We start from the raw sequence: 27,988 nt of genomic DNA on the forward strand, positions 1-27,988 counted from the left end.
TCGAATCTGCATTGGGCAAGGTGATGATGCTGGAACTTTTGTTTGGTGCCGTTCCAATGAGATTTATAAAGATGACTGCCTGAAGAGAACATGTAAATTTCCACAGTCATTGATGATATGGGGCTGCATGTCAGGTAAAGGCACTGGGGAGATGGCTGTCATTACATCATCAATAAATGCACAAGTTTATGTTGATATTTTGGACACTTTTCTTATCAATTCAATATCAAATTATGCAAAAAGACACATAGGGTCAATGTCATGGCCTGCAAATAGTCCAGATCTTAATCCAATTGAAAATCTTTGGTGGAAGTTGAAGAAAATGGTCCATGACAAGGCTCCAACCTGCAAAGCTGATCTGGCAACAGCAATCAGAGAAAGGTGGAGCCAGATTGATGAAGAGTACTGTTTGTCACTCATTAAGTCCATGCCTCAGAGACTGCAAGCTGTTATAAAAGCCAGAGGTGGTGCAACAAAATACTAGTGATGTGTTGGAGCGTTCTTTTGTTTTTCATGATTCCATAATTTATTCCTCAGAATTGAGTGAGTCCATATTTTTTTCCTCTGCTTGGTCTAAAAAAGTAACCGTTACTGACTGCCACAATTTTTTTTTCCTGATTTCTTATAGTGTTTCTTAAAGCCAGAAAGTTGCCATTTGAAATGACTTTAGTTTTGTGTCATGTCTGTGATCTGCTTTTTTTTCTACAAAATTAAACTGAATGAACATCCTCCGAGGCCGGTGATTCCATCATTTTTGCCAGGGGTTGTATAAAGCGCCTTGGGGCAACTGTTTGTTGTGATTTGGCGTTATATAAATAAAATTGATTTGATACTATTAACGTGAACACTACTGTATGTGGAAAGCACAACCTGATTGAGAGGTAAGAAAGTTTTATGAGCGTATTTTACATCATGCATCTTTTTTAACAAAAGAAATGTTTAAAAATGTGTTGCTCCAATTTTGGCAAAAAGTGATGCAGATTACTAGTTGAGTAAACACGGATTTAAAAAGGAATAATTTGGACCATGTAACATCCTTACTTATGTTACAGGGTAACGTGTCACATGTCATAGAATCCAACAGACGTAGACATTGTTTGACCTTTACTTTGGAGACCAAACATTCAACACTGTCACTGTTCCATTTATTGATCCTATTAGCTCAACCAATAATTTGCATCACTGTTATACCAAAATTGGAGCAACTTTAACTTTTGATCCCTGTACAAAATGACAATGACCTTTGTCACCATTCTTGTTGTTTTTATCCCTTAACTCCATAGAATTCAGTCACAGATTGTCCAAACTATACCTTTTTGGAATATTTATGATCAGGCAGATAATGTGGAATATTTTTTAATACGATTGGAGCATCTTTTAATTTTGACCTCTGTGTAATGCTTTAATTGACCCCTACCTGACCAGCGACTGAAGTCAAGTGGCCAATCATTTTTTTTCAAAAGAGGAATGCCTAAGGAGTATTTCTGCCTAATTTGATGCTTTTATCACTATTTGCATGATTGTTTCAGTTATCTGCTGCACTATTGATTCACTGCTGTTCAGAAGCAGCAAGTCCGCTTAACTCCTCTCAAAGCCATTAAAATATGTCAATTGTGAGTCACTTCTGTGTGGATTAAAGTCACTAACTGGGACTCTTGTCTTGTTGAAGGTAAGAAATGAGAATCGTCACCCGTTCTGTTGGCACAGCACCAAACACTGCACCGCTCTCTGCCAAGTCAAGTTAGAGTCCGGAATTAATACCTTCAAGGTGAATCACCAATTAAAATCACATGACACCGCTTTCTGAACGCTGGAACACACCCCATAAACTAAAACGTTGTTCTTCCAAAATGAGACTTCCTGCATTCTTTATGAATTACATACTGACGTGCAGCCGCTGGCTGAACTCAGCTCAGATGTACGGAGAGACATTTGTGTCATTAATGTCTGAAAAGAAATGCTTTTGACAAAAACTATAGATTTGATTTTTATTTATGTACAGAGATCAAGGATCCAGTGACCAATTTCATATTTATTTACTTTAAGACTCAATAAAATGTTACTGACATAGAAAACCTGTAAAGTCTACTTGTAGTACACAGAAAATTCACAGGAGGGACCGATAAGGGAATTGATAAGGAATCGGATCGATGGCATCGATAGATAAAATCTATTCAATACCCACCCCTAATGCTCAGTGACGTTGGATCGGCATTACAACATAGAATGGCCCTGTAAGAAAGTCAGCAAACAGATTTATCACAGTACTGCACGGTTTGTATTTCTCAACAATTGTTGGAAATGTTCACGTGTCCGTCCGCTAACTTATTATTTTACTATTTATATAACTGGTAAATGGTGAGTTGATCATGGATTGTTCATATTTGGTATTTCTGTCCTTTGCTTGTAGTTGGCAAAAAGTTGCCTTCTAGTGGAATAAACTCTGTTGGTGAGAATTAATGATTTGACCTGCTTAACTAAATGGACTGCATTTATATAGTGCTTTACAATGATGGCTCACATTGACCCATTCACACAAACACCGATGTCAGGGTGCTGCCATACAAGGTGCTCATCACACACCGGAAGCAACCAGGAGATTAAGGACATTGCCCAAGGGCCCTTAGTGATTTTCTGGTCAGGTTGGGGTTTGAACTGCATATCCTCTGGTCTCAAGCCCAATGCTTAACCACTTAACACTTAGCCACGCTCCGAAAGTAAGTACTTAAGTAATTTATTTAACACCAGTTTGTAATGTGTACTTAAAAATACAACTGAGAACACATGTAAAGGTTCTACAGTGCAGAATGGCCATTCATGTGGTCTACCTGAGGGGCTGGAGCTTATTCCGGCAGTGAGGGCAAAAGGCGGGGTTCACCCTGGCCAGGACACCAGTCTGTCGCATGGACATGTACAGACAAACACATTCACACCCGTGGTTAATTTAAAGTATCCAATTTCAAAGCTGGAGCTCCTGGAGGGAACCCGCATGATGCAAAGTCCACACCGAAAGGACCAGGAGGTCTCACGACCTTACTGCCGTGAGGCCCCAGTGTTAACCTCTAAGGCAGGGTGCTGCCCGTGCACAATGTGATCATTTTTAAGTGCATTTGTGTGAATGCAGTCCAGCAGTCAGTCATGTCCTAATTTTGGGTGATTCTTTAACTACGGGCACTATTGGCCTTGTAAATGTAATTTCCACCACACCATTGCCTTACAATATAAAGCGCCTTGGGGCAACTGTTTGTTGTGATTTGGCGCTATATACATGTGCTTCTGATGTCACTGTTTATCTCCCAGAAACTACCCAACAATCTTTCATACAAACTGTTTAAAAGGGACATTACAGTGTTGGTGGTGGAAATTACAGCAATAGTTGTGGGACAACTACATTTTGTTTAAAAAAAAATCACAACAGTTGTGTGACACTGAATACCACAATTATGTTTTGATTATTTTACTGATATTTTATTCAGAGATATATTAAAACATTAGAAAAAACATTTCTTTACCATTCATTTTTATCATTGAAGAGTCAAAAAAAAAAAAGTAAAAAAAGTCTGGGTGTGGGACAAGCACAAAACGGCAATATTTGCATATATGATGCTGAAAAAAGGTGAAAAAGTCATCACAGACTACTAGAAACAAATTTCTTAACACACTTTCATTGTAAAGATAACTATAAAAGTGTGAAATTTCCCCTTTTTTCTGTTTTTCATACAATATGATCAAAGGACATAATAAGTGCCCGTAGTCTAAGAATCACCCTTTTATTTCAAGAAGCTCCATTATCACCTCTGTGGACTGAAGAGGGTGAAGTTCCAGTGCTGAAGACACCTGAGGGTATTTTGAAGACATGTTTGGTTCAGAAAGATTTAAAGCAGGACTAGGTTTGTATTTTCCTGTCTATTGAGCCACCGCTTAAAAATAAAACAAATCCAAGTTTGGAAGTGCAGCACTCAGTCACTTCTGATTTCAATAATTATGTCTTAATGGAGTTGTTTGTCGCCCCTTAGTGGCTACTTTGGGAATAGTTTGTGGCAACCAGTGAACTTCAGGGTAGCTGTGAATTTGTTTGTTTTTCCTCAGACACGAGGCCAAATAAGTATTTTAGTTTTACTCACTGCGGCAGATTGTATCAGTCTGTTCCAGCTGCAGCGCTCTGTCAAAATCAATCACAGCACACTGCAGCATCATGACAGACCTGACACTGCAAACATCAACATACATCCACCATCAAAGACTAGGAGAAAACAGGTGGTTCTCCTACTCTCCACAACAGCACTGCAGGGCTTCAGCACCACGGACAGCTCAGAGGGAACGCCCCGCCCCTTTAAAGGGCCACACAGGACATCTTTACACTGAGATCACGTGTGTGTCCAGACTATGACTGCATGATTTCATCAAGTCATACTGAGATTATTGTGGGAAATATAGTAATCATGTGATCTCATAATGTTAGCTCAGGTCCCTAAGTATTTGGACAGCAACCCTCTTTGTAATTTTGCTTCTGTACAAAACAAAATGGTGCTGAAACAATCAAGATGTTTTGTAGTGGTAGAGTTCCTGCTTTAATGAACTGCATTCAGAGCACTTTCTTGGCCAAAGCATTGAACAGCGATGACTCACATTCCACCATTCATACCAAAAGGCGTGTGGTGCCACACAAGGCACTCATCTGGAGATTAAGGACCTTGCCCAAGTGTCCGAGAGATGTTCCAGCAGGACAGGGGTTGATTATTTAACGTGTAAAATCAAGTGAGGACCAGTTCTCATTTTCAGTGATGACCTGGACAAGAGGACTCGGCAAAAGCAGGACAAACCCAGTTCCTCCATTTTCACTTCCACCATTAATTAGACGAACTAAAAACAAAAAATAAAAACACTTACAGTTTTCTTCAGACAAGGCAGGTGATTTCCAAGACACGAATGCATGATGGACATGTAGTGGCTGTTGCAAGAAGGAAAGTAGTGAGGGAAGCTACAAAGACTACTCTGAAGGAGTTACAGTGCATCCAGAAAGTATCACAGCACTTCAGTTTTCCACATTTATGTTACAGCCATATTTCAAAATGGAGTAAATTCATTTTATCCACAAAATTCTACACACAACCAACCCATAATGACAATGTGAACAATAAAGTTAAGTATTTTGCAAATTAAAAAAAAAAACAAAAAAAAAAAACTAATAAATCCCAGGTCCATAAGTATTCACAGCCTTTGCTCAATACTTTGTTGATGCACCTTTGGCAGCAATTCCAGCCTCAAGTCTTCTTGAATATGATGCCACAAGCTTGGTGCACCTATCTTTTGGCAGTTTGGTCCATTCCTCTCTGCAGCACCTCTCAAGCTCCATCAGGTTGGATGGGGGAAGCGTCGGTGCACAGACATTTTCAGATCTCTCCAGAGATGTTCAGTCAGATTCAGGTCTGGGCTCTGGCTGGAACACTCAAGGACATTCACAGAGTTGTTCTGAAGACACTCCTTTTGATATCTCTGTGTGCTTAGGGTCATTGTCTTGCTGAAAGATGAAGCGTCGCCCCAGTCTGAGGTCCAGAGCGCTCTGGAGCAGATTTTCATCCAGGATGTCTCTGTACATTTCTGCATTCATCTTTCCCTCAATCCTGACTAGTCTCCCAGTTCCTGCTGCTGAAAAACATCCCCACAGCATGATGCGCCACCACCATGCTTCACTGTAGGGATGGTGTCTGGTTTCCTCCCAAACATGACGCCAAAAAGTTCAATCTTTGTCTCATCAGACCAGAGAATTTTGTTTCTCCTGGTCTGAGAGTCCTTCAGGTGCCTTTTGTCAAACTCCAGGTGGGCTGCCATGCGCCTTTTCCTAAGTAGTGGCTTCTGTCTGGCCACTCTACCATACAGGCCTGATTGGTAGATTGCTGCAGAGATGGATGTCCTTCTGGAAGGTTCTCCTCTCTCCACAGAGGAATGCTGGGAGCTCTGACAGTGACGATTGGGCTCTTGGTCACCTCCCTGACTAAGGTCCCTCGACTGCTCAGTTTAGACGGGCGTCCAGCTCTAGGAAGAGTCCTGGTGGATCTGAACTTCTTCCATTTACAGATGGTGGAGGCCACTGTGCTCATTGGGACCTTCAAAGCAGCAGAAATGTTTCTGTCCCCTTCCCCAGATTTGTGTCTCCAGACAATCCTGTCTCTGAGGTCTATAGACAATTCCTTTGCCTTCATGCTTGGTTTGTGCTCTGACTGTCAACTGTGGGACCTTAAATGTAGACAGGTGTGTGTCTTCCAAATCATGTCCAGTCAACTGAACTGACCCCAGATGGACTCCAATTAAGCTGTAGAAAACATCTCAAGGATGATCAGCAGAAACAGGAGGCACCTGAGCAAAAATTTTGAGCTTCACGGCAAAGACGGTGAATACTTATGGACATGTGATTTCATAGTTTTGTTATTTTAACATTAATTTGCAAACATCTCAAAAAACTTTATTCCCATATTGTCATGATGGGTTAAGGGAAACAAAAATCCTGACATAAAACTGTATGCATGGCAGAGTTAGTGGCTCCCTTTGAGAGACGCAAGCCTAGATGTGTTCTGTTTATGTAGTTGTATGAAAATCCTTCTCTGCTCCACTTCACTATCAGGCTGTGAGCGGTGGTGCAACAGACATAAGTTACACTGTGCACAGGTTCTCCAGCCACAGAAGCCTGTCACTTCTTTCCGCACTCGTCGTCTTCGTACATGCTCCCTCAGTTTTTGAGAACTGCCTCGTCCACACAGATTTAATCTACAGAACCATACCATTTGTTTTTTTTAAAAGAGTGATGGAAATTATGTCCAAGACTCATTTAGTGACTTGGAAACATTCATGTGTTCATGCCCTGAATGTCTATAGAATCTGGCTGTAAAAGTGATGATTTACTGTAAGCTCGTCAAAGGGTGCCACTAACTGTCTTGCATACAGTTTTTCATCAGGATTTTTTGTTCCACTTTATGAAAACATTGTTCTTGCTGCCAAATAACTGGACATTTTTAAAATATTTTGCTTAAACAAAATTGCTTTATTTGCATTTATTTCTTACCAACTATTAAAATGCATAGATAAGTCACATGGGTACGCTGAGCAAGATGGCAGCTCACATCAGTCGCTACTGAATTAGTCGCTTAACCCCTATTTATCTGCCTACGTTGAGCTAAATACTGATAGACTTTATCCCCAAAAGGTTTTTAGTACTTTGACTACACTTTTGGCAGTAAGAAATGGCGACATCGAAATATTTCAAGGACATAAGCCGCATGGCTACACGGAACAAGCTAGCTGCTAATGAGGACAACTGTCCCGGCAAAATTGTTGAACAAAAATAACTACTGAGAAAGTCTTTGCTGAAATAACCAAACTGAGTACTACGCAGACAGAGGTAGCTGCTGATGTAGTGACTATTAAAGAAACCACCGCTGAGCTGAAAAACTGTCAGCGGGCAACAGGGACAAGTGGACAAGGCGGAGGAGCAAATGTCCCAACTCGATGACATGAGCAAGGGCTTCATGACAAACCAGACACCATGGCAAAAAGGTGGACAGGTTATGGAACCACAGCAAATGCTTGAGAATGACAGCAAAATGAACAACGTAGGACTGGCAGAGACATACAGGGCTAATGGCACCCGGGAGGAATGTGTCAGAGAAGTTCTGCGCGAGGAGCTGGGGATAAACCCCGAGGCTGAGTTTGAAATCAAACAAATGCACCAAACACCAGCCCCCTAGGTCCGTATTCATCCGTCTCCTGAGGCAGTCCGCCCACAGAAAGGCACTGAGAACTGCAGCGGAGAAGCGAGGAGTGAAATGGGATGGACAAAGGCTGTCTGTATTCCCCGATGTGACCAAGGAACTAGTGGAGAAGAGGAAGGTGTTCCTGACTGCGAAGAAGGCACAACTGCAACGTAATGCTGAGATTTACATGGAAGGGAAGGAGCCACCGCTTTACAAGCGAGCAGGAGGCTGAACACTTTGAGCAGAACTGCAGCAAAGCTTATATGAAAATTCAGTACGGTATATCTTATATATTATATTCCAATTCTAAGGTGGAACTACGCTAGTATATAAAGGTATATCTAAATATCTAAAAAGGAAGAGTAAAATAGGAGAGCAGTAAAGAGTAGAGTAGAGCCACTTAGGTGCCTGGTCCTGAGAACCAGGGATAGTAGGTTAAAAAGCTTTTTTATCCCATGGGAACTCTCCCTACACACCCAAGCAACTCAAGAAAAAGGTCTATATAATGTAATAAGTAATAAGACATAAGAAAAATAAGACATCATGGGAGAAGACTGTAGTATAGGTAATTTAGTATGAAGACTAGTAGTAAAATTAAATATAGTTAGTAGGCTAAGCTATAAATCTGGTATTTTATTATAGAAACAAACGCTATGACTGTGTAATTGTACTGGTATCTATCTAAAGCAACTCTGTTAGCATACTATAGGAAAATAAAAAGTACAATCATAATGCTATCAAATGGAAACCTAAGAACTTAGGTACTATATATTGATATCTTTAAAGGAACACAAACTAATGAATCATAAAATCTACACCATGTAAAATAAAATTGTAAATAGCAAAAATAAGCTAGTTATAGTAGAAGAGCTAAATTAGCTGTTAAGCCAACCGTACCCAGCCAGCTAACACAAACAAAAACGGTAATTAGTGTAAAAAGTATAATAGTGTAGTTAAACCTACAGTAACGGTATTAACAAATACATATAAAATTAATGTGAACATATGTACAGGATATGTTTGTTTTTTTTTTCAACTGGACTGAGGATCAAGAGACAGGTGGACCATGAGAGGAGACGCGAGTGGATGGGCTTCCACAGGCTGTCCCTGGGTGGGAGGGGGCCCCACGGTCCTGAACTAGTTAGTGTTTGTGTTTTTCTAAACAGTTTCACTAAAAAAAAAACTTGGGCATGACTACAAAATATGCTGAACAGATGATTATAGTGCAACAGATGCAACACTGAAGAGGGCTAAAAGAGGTTTGTTTCTTTTTTATTTCCATTGCACTGTTTTGCTTTCTTTTCTCTCTTTCTCATAAAACTTTAAATGGGTACAAATGTTAGATTATCAGCTGGAATATAAAAGGTTGTGGAAATGCTGCAAAAAGAGGGAAAGTCATGACTCAAATGTCTCAAACACAATAAGGCTGATACTGATTCATCCAAGAGTCACATTTCATGTCTGAGGAGGCTGTGAAAGTAAAATACGAGGTCTGTTACAAAAGTATCGGAGCTTTTTTATTTTTTTCAAAAACCATATGGATTTGAATCACGTGTGATTGCATCAGCCAAGCTTGAACCTTCGTGCGCATGCGTGAGTTTTTTCACGGCTGTCGGTTGCGTCATTCGCCTGTGAGCAGGCTTTGTGTGAGCACTGGTCCACCCCTCTCGTCATTTTTTTATTGCGAATAAATGTCTGAACGATTTGGAGCTTTGCTGCATCAAATGTTTTCCAGAAACTGTGAGAGACCTCCAGGTGGACACCGTTCGGAAAATTAATATGGCTTTCAGGGACGATTTTATGGGGATTATACAGATTAAGGAGTGTTACTGCCGCTTTAAGGACGGCCCACAACCGCAGAGAGCACAGCACGCTCCCAGCGCCGATCGACAGGCTCAAACCCCGCTGAAACAACCAGATCATTTCCAACGTGAAGGCTTTGTTGATCTGGGACCTCGTCTGACTTTCACAAAAAGGCAGAAAGCGTGGACATCAGCACTTTTTCGGCACATTTCACTGTTACAGGAGTTTTTTTCATGGAAAGAAAAGTGGAGGGACGCGCCACGGAGCCGTTCATTACGCGGGACAAAACCACCTCGGTGTAGGTCTCACAGGACGGCTCTGAGATGGCTTTCAGATGGATTCCGATTGCTTTTCAGTCGTGTGATTATCCAATTGTGATTGTGCATGAGCTGGACATGCCCCAAGATGTCCTGGAAGGCTTCATCACAGCGTTGCTTTGCGCCATGCGGCTCTACCGCGCTCCTCTTTCCATGACAAAAACTCCTGTAACAGTGGAATGTGCTGTTCATTTCTAAACTGGACGCTGTCTTGATCCGGTATGTCGTCTGACTAGCACAGGAATTGTGAAAAGACGTGGACATCAGCACATTAAGACAGATGTGCGGAGGAGTTCCGTGCATCGTGGTGGAGCTGCATGGCACAAAGCAACGCCATGATGAAGCCTTCCAGGACATGTTGGGGCATGTCCAGCTCATGCACAATCACAATCGGATAATCACACAACTGAAAAGCAACCGGAATCCATCTGAAAGCCATCTCGTGAGACCAACACCGAGGTGGTTTTGTCCCGCTTAATGAACGGCTCCGTGGCGCATCCCTCTGCTTTTCTTTCCATGAAAAAAAACTCCTGTAACAGTGGAATGTGCCGAAAAAGTGCTGATGTCCACGACTTCTTCTCTCAGCAGTTGTGGGCCGTCCTTAAAGCACCAGTAACACTCCTTAATCTGTGTAATCCCCATAAAATCGTCCCTGAAAGCCATATTAATTTTCCGAACGGTGTCCACCTGGAGGTCTCACAGTTTCTGGAAAAAAATTGATGCAGCAAAGCTCCAAATCGTTCAGACATTTATTCGCAATAAAAAAAAAAACGACGAGAGGGGTGGACCAGTGCTCACACAAAGCCTGCTCACAGGCGAATGACGCAACCGACAGGCGTGAAAAAACTCACGCATGAGCACGAAGGTTCAAGCTTGTCTGATGCAATCACACGTGATTCAAATCCATATGGTTTTTGAAAAAAATAAAAAGGTCGGATACTTTTCTAACAGACCTCGTATGGATGGGTAGGACATGTTTTTCATACTTCATTTTCCAGTAACCGCAACAGGGTGGTTATACTTGTACATAAAATTATGGCTTTTAATTTGGTTAAAGAGATAAAGGATAATGAGGGCACAATGATCTGTTTACAGACTAATATAAACTGCAAAAATATGATCTTGTGCAATATTAACGCACCAATGACAGGAGATCCAAACTTCTTCCATGAAGTAAATAAAACCTTGGGAGAAATAGAGGGTAATAGAATTCTGGCAGTAGATTTTAACCACGTTTGGGATGCGTTTGTAGACTGAAGTGCTCTCACAGGCCCATCGTGGACAGAGCTGCTACACACAAGTTAAGGCAGGATAATAGTCTGGTGGACATTTGGAGGTTGACAAACCCACATAAAACAGAACATACGTTTTTCTCTCAATGTCACAAATCCTACTTGAGAATTAATATGTTTTTAATAGCAAACAATATAACCAAGCAAGCTGCATATTGTAAAATTAATGCGATGGCCCTAATCTGATTGAGCGGCCTGTACAGCTGGGAATCGATAAAAAAACGACCCGGAGAGAAGAGGTGGACGGAGACGGAGTGAGGCTTTTAAACTTACTATTAGAAGAAGAAATGCATTAATTTTTGGAATTAAACACACGGACAGGAAATCAACACAGCATGACAGCATATTCATCTAAAAAGAAACATGAGGATATGAGCACAATAAGGAACTGAATACTAAAATTAGGACATGAAAGGGATTGACAGACAATTTGTCAAACCAGCTACATCAAAACATACTGCAAAAATAATTGAACTTCAGGAAATATAATAAAAAAGTAGAATATGCTGTGTTCAGGGCGGAGACATCCTTTTAGGAGAAAGGGGGGGGGGGGGGGGGGGGGGGCAGGCAAGTTTGCTGGCCGAACAGTTAAAGCAGTGCAACTCCTGCAATTTAATATCAGCAAAACAGACTGACAACTAAAATGAATGGTGTTACAAAATATGAGACACTTACACTCCTGATATACACCCTGATCCTAAAGCACTGACTGATTTCTTTACTAATAGTGATCTGTCTAAGTTGTCTGTTGATCAGGTAAGTTGTTAGATGCCCTGTGACAAACAGGAATACGTAAATCTATATTAGGCATGAAGAACGGAAAATCTCCTGGGCTCCAGTCCTAGAAGAAGTATACAATGAAGCATTTGTTTTATAATCTCTTCCACCAACCTTCAATGAGACTTTAATAACAGTCATTCCAAAAAAAGAATAGGGATGCACTTCAAACCCTTGACCTATAAGTTACTCAATATAGACTAAAATCCTAACCACGTCGTTCAGAGAATGCTTGCCAGGTATTATTCATATAACCAAGTACGGCTTATGAAGAATAGATAAATAATATGAGAAGACTAGTGCACCTAACAAATCTGAACAGATAGAAAAGTCCTATTGTTGCCATCCCACTCAATGCGGAGAAGGCTTTGGCCGTGTGCAGTGGGACGTTTTATTAGCAGCTTTAATCATATTTTGGGTTTTCGTATTCATTTCTTATTACATGGGGGAAAAATGCTGTATAATAGTCCCAAGACATCAGTGATAACGAATGGTGTTTTATCACCCTTCTTTAGCCTTAAAAGAGCCACAAGATAGGGGTGCCCTCGCTCACCCTTGTTCAACATTTCATTGGAACCACTCTGTCATCATAAGTAAGGGGTATAGAGGGAGGTGGCCAACAACACAAACTGCTGCTTTATGCAGACGATGTACTGGTCCTACTGGAAGACCCAAGTTATTCAACACTTCACCTGCCTGATGGATACAACTTTATTCTACTGTATCAGGATATAAAAGTAATTGGACAAAGTCTGAAGCAATGCCAATATCTGGGATTAGTAGTGGAGATACAGTGAGGAAATAAGTATTTGAACACCCTGTGATTTTGCAAGTTCTCCCACTTAGAAATCATGGAGGGGTCTGAAATTTTCATCTTAGGTGCATGTCCACTGTGAGAGACAGTTGGGATGGTTTTCTTGGAGTTGTTCTTATCCTCTAAACATGGTACGTGGAGTTGATTCCAAAAAGCTCTATTCTGGTCTCATCTGACCACATGACCTTCTCCCATGCCTCCTCTGACCATCCAGATGGCCACTGGTGAACTTCAAACGGGGCTGGACATGTGCTGCTTGAGCAGGGGGACCTTGCTGCCCTGCAGGATTTTAAATCATGACAGCATCATGTGTTACTAATGTATCTTTGTGACTGTGGTCCCAGCTCTCTTCAGGTCCTCCTGTGTAGTTCTGAGCTTTCTCAGAATCATCCTTACCCACAAAGTGAGATCTTGCAGGAATCCCAGACCGAGGGAGACTGACAGTCATCTTGTGTTACTTCCACTTTCTAATAATAATCAGAACAGTTGTTGTCTTCTACCAAGCTGCTTGCCTGTTGTCCTGTAGTCCATCCCAGCCTTGTGCAGGTCTACAGTTTTGTCCCTGGTGTCCTTAGACAGCTCTTTGGTCTTGGCTATGGTGGACAGGTTGGAGTGTGATTGATTGAGTGTGTGAACGAACAGGAGTCTTTTATACAGGTAACAAATTCAAACAGGTGCAATTAATACAGGTAAAGAGAAAAATTAACAGGTCTGTGAGAGACAGAATTCTTGCTGGTTGGGAGGGGGTCAAATACTTATTTGCAGCAGTAACATACAAATAAATTTTAAAAAATTATACATTGTGATTTCCGGATTTTTTTTTTTTTTTTTTAGATTATGTCTCTCACAGTGGACATGAACCTAAGATGAAATTTCAGACCCCTCCATGATTTCTAAGTGGGGAGAACTTACAAAACCGCAGGGTGTTCAAATACTTATTATCCTCACTGTACATTTCAATTCTATTTCTACCTCATTTCTTATGTCTTGTACTGTTACAAGTATTATTATTATTGCTTATCCTTGCACACGCTGTTTGATCAATCAATCAATTCAATCAATTTTTTATATAGCGCCAAATCACAACAAACAGTTGCCCCAAGGCGCCTTATATTGTAAGGCAAGGCAATACAATAATTATGTAAAACCCCAACGGTCAAAACGACCCCCTGTGAGCAAGCACTTGGCTACAGTGGGAAGGAAAAACTCCCTTTTAACAGGAAGAAACCTCCAGCAGAACCAGGCTCAGGGAGGGGCAGTCTTCTGCTGGGACTGGTTGGGGGCTGAGGGAAGAGAACCAGGAAAAAGACATGCTGTGGAGGGGAGCAGAGATCGATCACTAATGATTAAATGCAGAGTGGTGCATACAGAGCAAAAAGAGAAAGAAACAGTGCATCATGGGAACCCCCAGCAGTCTACGTCTATAGCAGCATAACTAAGAGATGGTTCAGGGTCACCTGATCCAGCCCTAACTATAAGCTTTAGCAAAAAGGAAAGTTTTAAGCCTAATCTTAAAGTAGAGAGGGTGTCTGTCTCCCTGATCTGAATTGGGAGCTGGTTCCACAGGAGAGGAGCCTGAAATTAACAGGAAGCCAATGAAGAGAGGCCAATATGGGTGAGATATGCTCTCTCCTTCTAGTCCCCGTCAGTACTCTAGCTGTAGCATTTTGAATTAACTGAAGGCTTTTTAGGGAACTTTTAGGACAACCTGATAATAATGAATTACAATAGTCCAGCCTAGAGGAAATAAATGCATGAATTAGTTTTTCAGCATCACTCTGAGACAAGACCTTTCTGATTTAGCGATTGCGTAAATGCAAAAAGCAGTCCTACATATTTGTTTAATATGCGCTTTGATGACATATCCTGATCAAAAATGACTCCAAGATTTCTCACAGTATTACTAGAGGTCAGGGTAATGCCATCCAGAGTAAGGATCTGGTTAGACACCATGTTTCTACGATTTGTGGGGCCAAGTACAATAACTTCAGTTACAATAACTTTGATGAACATTTTCCTCTACTTGCACCCACCTTGTGTGTTTAAGAGCTGACGCAGCGTGAATTCTCCTCTGTGAGATCAATAAAGTTTATCTTTATCTTTGTCACGGCTGGAGTTTCAGTGGCAGTGGTGGGCACAGTTCCGCTAACTTGCTAACCGCTAATTAGCAGATTAGCTTTTCATCTAACTTTCAAAACCATCAGCGGACAAAGTAGCTCCCGCTAACTTTCAGTCTGCTAAGATTTTTTTTTTTTTGCTGGCATAGTGAGTAAAGGTTAATGGTCAAAAACATTTGTAACCCTAAAATTATACAGTACATGAGTCTCCTCTCAATCACCCCCCCCCCCCCCGCCCCCATTAAAATGCTTAGAACATTGCGATCTACTGGATGGGAGTGAGAATAGCGACCAACTGTGTGAGTGTTTGTCACTATTCTTGTGCTGATCACACTTCAAACAGAATTTTCAGTTTTGCAAATGCCTTTTTTAAACAAATGAAAAACTTGACATATTACAAATACACATTTATTGTAAAAAAAAAACAAAAAAAAAACAAGTTACAGTAACTTATGTGTTGGTTTCTGTGATGGCAGTGTTCTATGATGAGGGAGTGACTGAGAGGAGGACTCATTTCCCATAATGGCCTTTTTGGCACGTGTGTCAGTTACCGCTCAAACCTTCAGAATTAGCGCATTACTTTCAAAAGATCTGTGATTTTTCACTTTGCAAAAATGGGAGTTGCCTTTAATGTTGATAAACTGTCTGGAATTAGTTTTGTTTATAAATGAAACCATGAGTGAAAAGCACCTGGTGTTTGATGTCTGAAGTAAGTGACACCTTCTTACAACAGCGGGCAGGGTGCATAATGACAAAAAGCTCTGGCTCATGGTTTTATCGCCTCCGATTTACTCAGAAGCGCCTGTGGTGCTTAAAATGAAACTAGCTTATCAGTAGCCGACAGTGTACCGAGTCAATACTAAAAGTTACTGATTAGCTGTACTTGCCCTAAATTTTTTAACCCCGTTTAGCGTTATAAAAGCTAAACTTTTTTTAGTTAGTGGATTAGTGGTTATGGAAGCTAACTTTTAGGTTAGCTGTGCTCACCACTGCCCCAAAGCCCCACAGTTTAAAGAATGGGTAAATATGATGATTTTTTTTATTTATTTTTTGCCATATTCATCCATGAGAAAAGTGACCAGGAGGCTTTTTATGCACAGAGCAGGCAAAAGAATAGGAGAGGAAAAAGAAAAACAGGAGTTGCACCACACTTAAGTCAGGAAACTCCGCATGAAAGTCACTTATGTCTCAAGAAAGCTATGACGTATGAATGTTATTGGGGGGGGGGCTTTAACGGTGGGGCACACGGATTTCAGCATGCGCACACACAGCAGCACTGAGGGAGGGCTTTTTAAATTTATATCACTCCATTTGATTATCGCACTCTGATATCAGGTACAGCTGCCATGAAATTAACTGTGCAGCCAGACTACAGGTCATTTCAACAGGGGGCGACCGTAACAAATCTTTACGCAGAGCTAATTTATGTGTTCAGTTTGGAAACCAACAAAAACAGACAGAGATAAACCCTTACAAATATAATCTATCCATTGGACAAGAGGTCTCAAACTCATTCCAACTCAAAGTGATGTTAATCAGTGAAATCACCTGGTGCAGTCAAACTGTCGTCGTGTACCATTTTGACTCCTTGAAAATCTCAGGATATTTATTTGTCTCAGATCCTGGACCGGACTAGACCTGGACAGAACACTGAGTGTTACTGGACATATTTAATCTAATCTCATGATGTCTGTCACCCCTCCACTGATTATAGTCACCACACCAATGTTACTGAACTGCCTGGAATAATGTTCATCATTTGGCCTGATACACACACACCCTCTAGTTTCAACATACTAATAACAACGAGCTGGATTATTTATTTTTTTTTGGGGGGGGGGGGGGGGGGGAGGGGATCTAGTCCTGAAATATGACTAAACTTTAATATTTGTCTCTTACTTACTAAGTGAACAAATGGCTTTTCAAAGCACTGCCTCACATTCTATTAATTCTCTCGAGGCCCTGTCACACCCTGACGATTAACCAGCCTCTGCCCACAGCCTAGTTTCCACCCAGTGGTTCAGGTGGGTACTGCACGGTGTGATGCGGGTCAGAAACAGTAATTTAACATTTCTAATCAAGTCATCACTGACCTGAATAATGAAAATGCTGTGATGATTTAAGCTTTTATGCACCAGTCGACCGCGATCGGGTGTGATCTGAATGAAGTGGCGTGGTGATCACCGACAGTGCTTTAAAATGTTTCAACAGCACATTAGTCAGGCGTGATCACCCTGACCGATCGATCAGGTCGTCTGATGATCACACCACAGTGACTGCACTTTAAAAGTTTAAATCATCACAGTGCTTCTGTGTGTTCAGAGCGCGACACAGACACATAAGAAACACACCTGCAGCAGAAAAACCACAGAGGGACTTGCTTTAAAACACTACGTTTTGCAGCCACAAATTAAAGGATTTTCAGGCGTCATTTTAAAAAAATCAGGAGCTTTATGTGGATTCATGTCTGTCTTTGATGGTGAATTGGACTGAAATTAACAGGTCAGATTTACTCCATGTGTGAATGAAACAGTCTGTCTGCATGAGGACACAGCTTTCAGCCAATCAGTGACCAGCACTGATGGATTATTTAAACTTAGAGTAAATAAGAAACATGCCAAAAATTGCCCAAATCTTTTGAGAAGCTCAGCTTATCAGGACGAACATCAGCGAGCTTCAGCATGTTTCAATGTGCTCTTATTAAAAAAACGAAAACCCTTACCCTTAACTTATTCAACTTATGCCAGTGTTTTTTAATACAGTTGGCATACGCTGACTAAATCATCAAGGTGTGACAGGACCTTCAGATAAAGCTTACAGTGAGCTTTAAGTGTGAGAGAAAAAAATAAATATCTTCAGTATCAATCAGGTTCTTACCTCATTAAAAGAAGAGTTTCCCCTAAAGTTCAACACATCCAATGACAAATGAACAGGAGTTTCTTGTGAATTGCACGCATCCCTCTGGGCTAAGCTAAGAGTTTCCTGTGCTTGCTACAGGTCTGGTTACATACATTTAGGTGTTGAGCCCCACGGGGATTGTGGGTAATATGCTACACTTCGTAAGAGTGAAGCAGAAGAGCGGTTTAAGAGGAGCATTTCTGACAGCAGCTTGTTGTGTTTGAGGACAACATGGTGACCCACAATGACCCCAGCATGACTGAAACTCCAGGAAGATGAACCTGTAACTGTTCTCCAAAAGCAGAGAGTGAGTTTTGGGCTGTTTGCTTGGACTCCATCAGTCCCCCTAAAGGGCCTTTTAGTGCCTAGTGTCATATTTACTCCCACACCCAACAGAGCGGCTCTGTGCTGAGCGATCAGCTTGTTCCAGCTCAGGTCTTGTTTCTGTAAGTTGTGAACATGTCAGTTGTCAGTTTAAAGAGAGAGAACACTGAAGTCAGACCTGATGAAGAACACAAACCAAACCTCTCCAGGTCTTCATCCTGAGACAGGCCAGGTGAGAAGTCCGCCCTCACTGGACGTCTCTGTACAGAGCTCACTCTGCACCGTTAGACCGGGCTGGACATTGGACTGACTTTGGGTGTTGGGCAAAAAGCTAGGCTAGCAGTTGCACTGTGTGTGTGTGTAGGGAGGCGTGGCTTGTATGCTACATATCTTGGCAGACTATGCTACAGTTAGCTGCCATGAGTTGGTGCTTAATCAGCATTTGCGAGCACCGGACCAACATCAGCACTGTACTCTTAAGTCTGCAAGTACCAGAACTGTTCCACAACCACGCTTCACTTGATAAGATCTCACACCATGTGTTACCACGTTCAAAATGTCAGCTGAGTGTTGAAGTGTTGCAGAACAGCTAGCTGTGATAAAGTCCGTCCCGTGTCCTCCGTGCTGATCAGCTGTACCGTGACAAGGCGCGGCTGCAGACAACCATGTGACTAAATAGATTTTATTGACAGGGCTCTGATTAAATCAGGAAGCAGAAGTTCTCATCAGCAAGACGTCCAGACAGCGCGGCCCAGGAAGGAAGCTTCTGTTCGACTTTATTAAACCTACGTTCCACTTTATTGACTTTATTAATGCTAAGTATTATTATTACTGATATTATGATATTGTTATTATAAACCTTCATTCAGCTTTATTAGTCAAGGTACCTCCCAGTAGGCGTGGCCAGAGGAGAGGGTTTGTTGTCCAATGTGTTTCTCACTTTATTAAGAAAATTCAACCTTTGGTGTACACAGCATTCATGTGAGCAGAGCAATATAAAAAAAAAAAAAAAATCAATCAATAACAGATCAATGCAGTGCTGCAACAGCACACACTTAAATCTGTCATTCAGTAACCACATCATTAGCCCACACGGGAGCAGACAGTGCCCCTGTGTGGCTGCACCCGGGTATTGCACAATGGTCAGGTCAACTACAGAAATGTGAGATTAAGAATAAACCTGGCTTCTCTAATGGCCTCCTTGTGAGCCTGGAACATCTTGACGTTGTTCATGTTGGACTGCCAGTACTTGACGTAGCCGCCGTGGTCTGCCGTCAGCATCCACATGTCATTGTGAGACCAGGTCATGGCCCGCACAGGGCTGTCGTGGGCCTGCGGACAGGAAACCAGAAGGTCTGCTCGTTAGAATTACAGTGACCAGATTCTAATCCAGTATAGGTCTCCGCTTTCAGAACCCTGAAGACTGCTGGAGGTCAAATAAGGAACGAGCACACTGACAAAGTCTGTTCCTTTAGCTCCAATCAAAGTAAACTAACAAAAATCCTCAGCTCTGTGCCAGGAAGAATACATGATGGCCTAAAACCGAGAACCACCAAAGAACGTCCAACTTAGAAACCTCAGCACAGTCTGAGCTGCATTCAGTTAAATCTCTTCAAATTCTGAGAGTGAAACACCGAAGTCATTATGATCGGTACTGGTGTGAGGCAGTCGTCATGATGTCACCATGACAACCAGCTGGATGCTCACCTGTAAAATGGTCTCAAAGTTGAAGGTGAGTCCATTCCAAAGGGTGAACTCGCCGCTGGAGGCGCCGGTGACCAGACGGCGACCTTCAGGAGTCCACTGGAGGGAAAACAAGAGAGACACACACATACGTACATGTAAGAACAGAAATCTTCAGAAGTATTTGACTGAATGTTGAATGGAGGTTAAAAAATAAACAAAAGAAAGCCACTCTCCCACAACATACAGTGAGGCAAGTATTTGATCCACTGTCAATTTTGCAAGTTTTCCCACCTACAACGAATGTAGGTGTCTGTAACTTTTATCGTAGGTTTCACTTCAACTGTGAGACAATAAAAACCTGAAAAATTACATTGTTTGATTTATAAATAATTAATTCACATTTTATTGCATGAAATAAGTATTTGATCATCTACCAACCAGCAAGAATTCTGTCTCACAGACCTGTTAATTTTTCTTTAAGAAGCCCTCTTATTCTGCACTCTTTACCTGTATTAATTGGACCTGTTTGAACTTGTTACCTGTATAAAAGACACCTGTTCACTCAATCAATCACACTCCAACCTGTCCACCATAGCCAAGACCAAAGAGCTGTCTAAGGACACCAGGAACAAAACTGTAGACCTGCACAAGGCTGGGATGGACTACAGGACAACAGGCAAGCAGCTTGGTAGAAGACAACAACTGTTCTGATTATTTATTAGAAAGTGGAAGAAACACAAGATGACTGTCAATCTCCCTCGGTCTGGGATTCCATGCAAGATCTGACTTTGTGGGGTAAGGATGATTCTGAGAAAGCTCAGAACTACACAGGAGGACCTGGTCAATGACCTGAAGAGAGCTGGGACCACAGTCACAAGATTACATTAGTAACACATGATGCTGTCATGGTTTAAGATCCTGCAGGCCAGCAAGGTCCCCCTGCTCAAGCCAGCACATGTCCAGGCCCGTTTGAAGTTCACCAGTGACCATCTGGATGATCCAGAGGAGGCATGGGAGAAGGTCATGTGGTCAGATGAGACCAGAATAGAGCTTTTTGGAATCAACTCCACTTACCATGTTTAGAGGATGAGAACAACCCAAGAAAACCATCCCAACCGTGAAGCATGGGGGTGGAAACATCATACTCTGGGGGGTGCTCTTCTGCAAAGGGGACAGGACGACTTCACCGTATTGAAGAGAGGATGGATGGGGTCATGTATTGAGAGATTTTGGCAAACAACCTCCTTCCCTCAGTAAGAGCATTGAAGATGGGTCATGGCTGGGTCTTCAGCATGACAATGACCCCAAACACACAGCCAGGACAACTAAGGAGGGGCTCCGTAAGAAGCATTTCAAGGTCCTGGAGTGGCCTGGCCAGTCTCCAGACTGGAACTCAACAGAAAATCTTTGGAGGGAGCTGAAACTCCAAACCTGAAAGATTTGGAGAAGATCTGTATGGAGGAGTGGACCAAAATCCCTGCTGCAGTGTGTGAAAACCTGGTGAAAAACTACAGGAAACGTTTGACCTCTGTAATTGCAAACAAAGGTTTCTGTACCAATATTAAGGTCTGTTGTTCTAGTGTATCAAATACTTATTTCATGCAATAAAATGCAAAAGAATTATTTAAAAATCATACAACGTGATTTTCTGAATTTATTTTTTAGATTCTGTCTCTCACAGTTGAAGTGAACCTACGATAAAAATTACAGACCTACTTTGTGGGAAAACTTGCAAAATCGACAGTGGATCAAATACTTATTTGCCTCACTGTATTTACAAGGAAACATTTCCAGTGGTATCATCAGGTCACAATGTAAACAAACAGGGAGAAATGCAGACATTTCATTCTTATAAATATTTCAACAAAGCCTCTTTAAAACAAGAAGCAACTTCCTGTCAAAGTTTGCTTCTCCCCCAGTAGCCCCACCCACTGTGAAGAGGGCATGTGCTTATGTTTACCCCTGAAGACACGGACAAACAAAAACCCTCAACCTGGACAGTCTCAGCTCCAGGATGTGCAAACATCTCCCACCTGCCATCATGAAGCTCTCTGCCAGCTGCATATCATACACTAGTTATCATGATCCAGCAGCAGGGGGCGCTTTAAATAACCCAGAACCAAGTCAGGTGAAAGTCTGTGTGCTTGCAGAATCTGGATGAGGATTAAACGGCGCCTTACCCTGACGACAACACGGGGCACTTGACTTGTTGGTGGAGGTTCGGACGAACTTGGTGGTGACGGCGTTCATCGGGTTGTTCAGTATGCCCACAGTGAGGGACGAGCTAGAAACAAGACCAACTTGATTTCAATATTAATTCTGAGGCACCACAGACCCAGACAGTCTTAATGTGAGAATTTGCATTACTTTTATTATAACCCCAATGATGCCAGAATTTTGTTGGGGGGGTAAGCTCCAATTGATAAAAACCATCTGCACAGCACAAAACTGAACGTTTTGTTCTGCAACATGATGTGTGCATCATTAAGGTAACTGTCAAAAGGTGTCTGGATCTCCTCCTGTGGAACAGCACACTCTGGGAAGGGTTCTGTCTCTGTGTCAGATATCACATCTGTCAGTGGGATCAGACTTGGACATTCTTTGGGTCTACTGGACAGGCCATCTGGAGCATCAGGCAATGAACGGTGGCCGATGCACATCTTTGGGCTGACTCATCATAATTTAAGAAAAAGTATCTTAGAAATTTATAACATTATTTTAAATTATAAATAAATTTTTACCGACCCGCAACAGCCCATTGGTTGATTTTGTTGAAGGACATTGGGCTAATCCGATGACATCTCTCAGCCCTCCTCAGCCCACCGCCCCTCCCCTCCTCCTCGACAAGGGTTTCAGATGACCGGAGATGGATCAACCAAACCCGGCCAGAGAAGGAAGGGCTAACTATTCATTTCATTTATCTATTTATTGACAGTGACAATGCAATCAGACAGAGCAGGCAGTGTTTGCAACTGATGCGATGCACAAACAGTTTATAGCTACAGATAATTCACACTCTTGTCCTGGTTGGGCCTTTCTTGAATTTACATAGTAGTTCTACAATTTACATAATTAACATTCAATCATTGGTCCACCTTCTCACATCTAAAATTTTCTTGCAGTTCCACACTTACCCAACACATATCTATAGCATACAAATCTAACAAACGTGAATTTCTGTGTTAACACACTCCCTCCTTTCAGTCCTTCTTCACCCGCTCTTACTCATAGTGCTATTTACACAATGGGTACAACATTTGTTAACTTAGACACACACACGGGCGGAACTGTGCCGCCACTGCTGCTCTCCCCTCAAACTCTCCCAGAGGAGTTTTAAGGTTGATATAAGACTGACGTTTGTTGTGCAAATAACTTTTGGGTGCAAGAAATTTTGTTACTAGCACCAGTGCAAGTAGGTTAAAAACCGTATTTCGACCCCATAATGTGATTACTGCTTTTGCTCTCTGCTCTCTCCTGACAGCAGAGAAGTACGGTGCCCTTGCTGCTCTCAGGTGCTCAAGTTTGCAGTCATTCGGTTTCATTGCATTTCTACATATTCTTTCTTGAGAATTATCAGACAGCCAGTCAACATTTTCTCAATAGTATATACATCAGACTGTTGGGTAGCTCTATTTTTTTTATTTTAGTCATTAGTCCCGCTATTAGATAACAGAAACTTTGTCATTGCACATACATACATTATACAGTTATAGACTTTTGATTCCAAAATCAAGTCTATAACTGCTTTATATGGTAAACAAGAAAATTGGTAACTGCTTTATATGGTAAACAAGAAAATTGGGAATTTGTCAAACATACTAAAAATGAAAAATCAATCTCAAGTTTCAACTCTATTATTAATGTCATACTGCACCAACAGACATCCCATCGATCGACTGGAGATGCCTGTTAAGTCCGTGATGAAGAGTCATCAGGCTTGTTTTCTTATAAAGGTCACCATTTGCCTGTCTAGCTTCCGTGTAAAATCAACCAAGTACTCCGTCAGGCATCTGTCTGTCTTAAGTTTCAAAGTTGGGGACATGTCCCTTTTCAGTGACATATTTGTGAAACAGGTTGGCTGCTGTGTATTTCTGCGGGTGTTCTTCACATCTTTTTCAGGGCGCAGGACTACTTCGTGTCCATAGGGTGAATAAGAGGTCTGTGGGTCACAGAGCTTTCTCTTATCGTGCCCCTGTTCTGCGGAATGATCTCCCTGTATCAATAAAACAGATTCTGTAGAGACTTTCAAGTCCAGACTTAAGACACACTTATTTTCCCTTTTGTATGGCTAGCATACTGGTATAGTATGTTACTATGCTTTTTAATCTAAATTCATCGGTACAGTTTTGTTTTACGCTTTTTACTCTTTTAATTCATTTTATTAGTAATTGGAGCGTGCCGCGGCCTCAACTTTACCTAAATTCTGGGTCTTTTAGTGAACTTTAGGGCTAGTGGCCAGCGATCACCTTAGTATTTCTTCTGTTTCTTGTTGCTTAATGCTGACAAATTATACAGTATTTCTTGTCTTTCTGATGCCTGATTCTGGTTTTTCTCTCCGTTTAAGGTGCAGCTCCATCCAGAGATGGGTGTGGTGTCCATTTATGAAACCCTCCTGTCCTGTGCACCGGCAACATTTCCTGTATATTCCTTTTGTGAATTGTTTTGTAAATTGTGTCTGTATCATGACCCAAGCAGAGGGTCACCCCTTTGAGCCTGGTCTGCTTGAGGTTTTTCCCTCAAATCAGAGGGAGTTATTCCTTACCACTATCACCTGTGTTCTTGCTCTGGGGGTTGGTAAGGTTAGACTCTCCTTGTGTGAAGCGCCTTCAGGCAACTTTGTTGTGATTTGGCGAAATATACAGTTGTATGTAAAAGTTTGGGGCCCCTGATGATTTCCATGATTTTCCTTTATAAATCATTGGTTGTTTTCATCAGTAATTTCAGTTAAATATATCATATAGCAGACAAACACACTGATTATTTGAGAAGTGAAATGATGTTTATAAGATTTACAGAAAGTGTGCATAAATTATTTAAACAAAATTAGGCAAGGGGCATAAATTTGGGCACCCAAACAGAAAAGAATACATCAATATTTAGTAGATCCTCCTTTTGCAGAAATAACAGCCTCTAAACACTTCCTATAGCTTCCAATGAGAGTCTGGATTCTGGTTGAACATGTGAACAATCTTTGTTTTCAGATCATCTTAGAGTTGTTTAGAGCCTCCCATGTTGCCACTCATTAGAAGAGATGCAAAGAGGGGAAACATTTGCAAATGGCCAACCTTTCTCATGATTGGATTCCTGTAAGGAGGTCAAGGGTCAATGAGCCAAACCAATTTTGTGTTCCAATAATTTGTGCTAAATGTATTCAAATCAATAAAATGACAAGGGCGCCCAAATTTATGCACCTGCCTAATTTTGTTTAAATAATTATTGCACACTTTCTGTAAATCCTATAAACTTCATTTCACTTCTCAAATATCAGTGTGTTTGTCTGCTATATGATATATTTAACTGAAATTTCTGATCCAGACAACCAATGATTTATAAATGAAAATCATGAAAATTATCAGGGGCCCCCAAACTTTTGCATACAACTGTAAATGAAAATAAAGATTCAAATAAACTGAATTGGGTTCTCTGTTACATCCACCTGGACGATCATGACGCCGACACTTTTACGGAGTGACTGAAATGAATAAAACCATCTATTACTGCATTATATTAAAGACACCAGTACTGTCAATGTGAATTTTTACAAACTGTCTCATTCTCACTGTTCTCTCGACCCAGCTGGCTTCTCTTTAGGGCATATTTAGAGTGAAGGTTCACCTTTTCCTGATGTGGAGTTTACGTGTGTTTTTTCTTTCACTGTGACTTTACTAAACGGCTCTTATTTTAATTCTAGAAGAGACAGGATCAGATGAATCGAGCCTATCTGACCTCAGTTCTGCTGTCGGTCTCCTTCAGCACACCAAGGTCCATGCAGCCTTTTGTCTCACTGTGTCCAAGTACAAAATAAGCCATTATTTCTCTCTGTTCACCTAAACATTATTTACATTAACTGATCCCTGCTCTTTCTTTCCTTTGTCTGCCTGTCTCTCCATCTCTTTCTCTTGTTTTTCATACTTTAATGAGGAGCTCTTTATTTTACATGGATATCTGTTCTTACTGTGGGCAGAACTGTGTCTGGTTAAACAGTATATTTCATTCAACACTGAAAAGACGTCTCTAGCAGTGTTGCTTCGATGTCCACTTTCACATCAAGACGTTAATTCCATCTCTCCCAAGATGAAAGTCTCTGAGTAGAGAAAGAGCACATCAATTATTTTACGTTTACTTTCTTCCATGTTGGCTACTGCACTTTAATTTAAAACACAATGTGCACATATATCCTTTGGTATGTCGTGCGCCATCTCATATCAATCATCATGGTGGGCCGCGATGGCCAAAAATGCCAGGGCCATTTTTGGTCCCAGTCCAGCCCTGACAGTGGGGCTCACACTTTGACATTCTTTGGGTCCGTTGTCTCCGTCCACACACTGACTGCAGTCAGAGACGTCTCAGGGACTGAGATGTTTGTATCTTCATCTTTACGGCAGAATGGAACATTTAAAGTGATACACAGATTTCATAGAGCTCTAAGTGTTTCCAAACTCTGAAAATTTTGCTCTGTGTGTCGCTGAAAATGTGATCTGGTAGTTGGTCACAAAGGAGGAAATAAGTGCACCGCTCACTTAAATACATTTATTGACTGGCTGTGGTTTATGACAGAAGTTTCGATTTTGTCTTTCATATGGTGCATTTACTGTGACTGTTATATGATGTCTACATATTCAGACCATCATACTTTCAAGCTGCGGTTTTCATTTATTCTGGCCAGCAGCAGTTCTTTGTCTTATTTGTCCTTTGATGCTGGTGTGTAAACTTCAATCAAGATGAGCTTCATACTCACGTCGTTGTAACATCCTGCATCGGGCTGGATAGCACGGAAATCTCGATGGTCTCGCTGCCACAGTCGGTTCTGCAGGGGGAAGAAGAAAAAAGTATGTTCAATATCTGTTTGAAACACACTGAATCCAGGAGGCGGAGTCACCGCTGTAAACAGTTTCCAAAACAGCATCTTCAAAGCAGCTTTTCTGAACAGGAGACACTTTCACTGCTTTAAAGTCTAAATATCAATAATGCAACTGTCCAACTACAAGAATTGTAATTCATGGTGGTAATCACCACCAACTTTCAGACTCCCCAAATTAACAGGGCAGCGCTACAGTGTTGGGTCACAGATGCTGAAGTCACTGTCCGGCCCAACCTCAGTGTCCTCCGTAAGCCCTCAATCCTCACAAACTTGACTAGCATCACCTGGAAAGCGACGAGCACAAGAGACTACAAGGGTTCAAAATGGAATAATTCACAAAAGGAGAGCACACAGCAACATATGACTGATTGTAACTGGTGTCAGTCGTACACACGCATCAACGTTGATAAATCATGACAATTCACTGAGGAAAGAGTCCACCAAGTCAACCAAACGCTGTGGATTCACTAAGACTGTCGATATCAACAAAATACATGATTTTGAGGAGGAGAAAAAATTATATAACTATTATATTATAATTAACTATAACTATTAAATTAGAGTCACATTAGCTACAAATGACAGCGACAAGCAGTTGGCTTTGTCACTTGATGGGCGTTCCCAGGGCATGCACGCCAACATCTCCATAAGATGTCCCGTGAATCACTTCAGAAGTGTTATCTGGTTTCAGAAAAAGATTTTAGAAGTATTTATTTCTCGCTAACTTGCAAAATATGAGAAGCGTATTAGATTTATTTTCATTTCCATCATCTTTGATTATTTTGTCTGAATGTTCACGCTGCCTGCTCAATCTGACTGGGAGTCGCCGTGTCACATTGCTCAATGGTTGCATAAAACGCACGGTCTCTTACCGCTGCAAAACGCCTGCCCTCACTGAAAATTAACGGTAAGTCAGCACTTCGCCTCTGTGGTTCGTAGCGAATGTGACCATAGCTTTAGACTGTGGCAGTCTGACACAGTTTCAGCTAAAATACTTTCACACTTTTCATAATAATTTAAAAACAAAGCCTTTCTCACTCCTCGCTACACCCACATCTGGGGCATTTTCACTGTATCGTAGAGCGCTGGGGTTGCACCGAAATTGGCCTTATATTTGCAGTATCTAAACAT

At 41.5% G+C, this 27,988-nt stretch overlaps 1 protein-coding gene across 1 annotated transcript in view; it reads right to left on the bottom strand.

The window, feature by feature from the left end:
• Window positions 1-27,988, bottom strand: part of wdr33 (WD repeat domain 33) — a 74,499-nt gene that overhangs the window by 24,429 nt on the left and 22,082 nt on the right. The window contains 6 exon segments of the mRNA XM_034183914.1: window positions 19,271-19,422; window positions 19,798-19,893; window positions 21,091-21,101; window positions 21,966-22,060; window positions 23,054-23,063; window positions 26,731-26,803. Of these exon segments, the coding sequence (XP_034039805.1) occupies window positions 19,271-19,422; window positions 19,798-19,893; window positions 21,091-21,101; window positions 21,966-22,060; window positions 23,054-23,063; window positions 26,731-26,803 (437 nt within the window).

Source organism: Thalassophryne amazonica, chromosome 12 (assembly GCF_902500255.1).
Source record: "Thalassophryne amazonica chromosome 12, fThaAma1.1, whole genome shotgun sequence".
In the NCBI taxonomy this organism is placed as follows: domain Eukaryota; kingdom Metazoa; phylum Chordata; class Actinopteri; order Batrachoidiformes; family Batrachoididae; genus Thalassophryne; species Thalassophryne amazonica.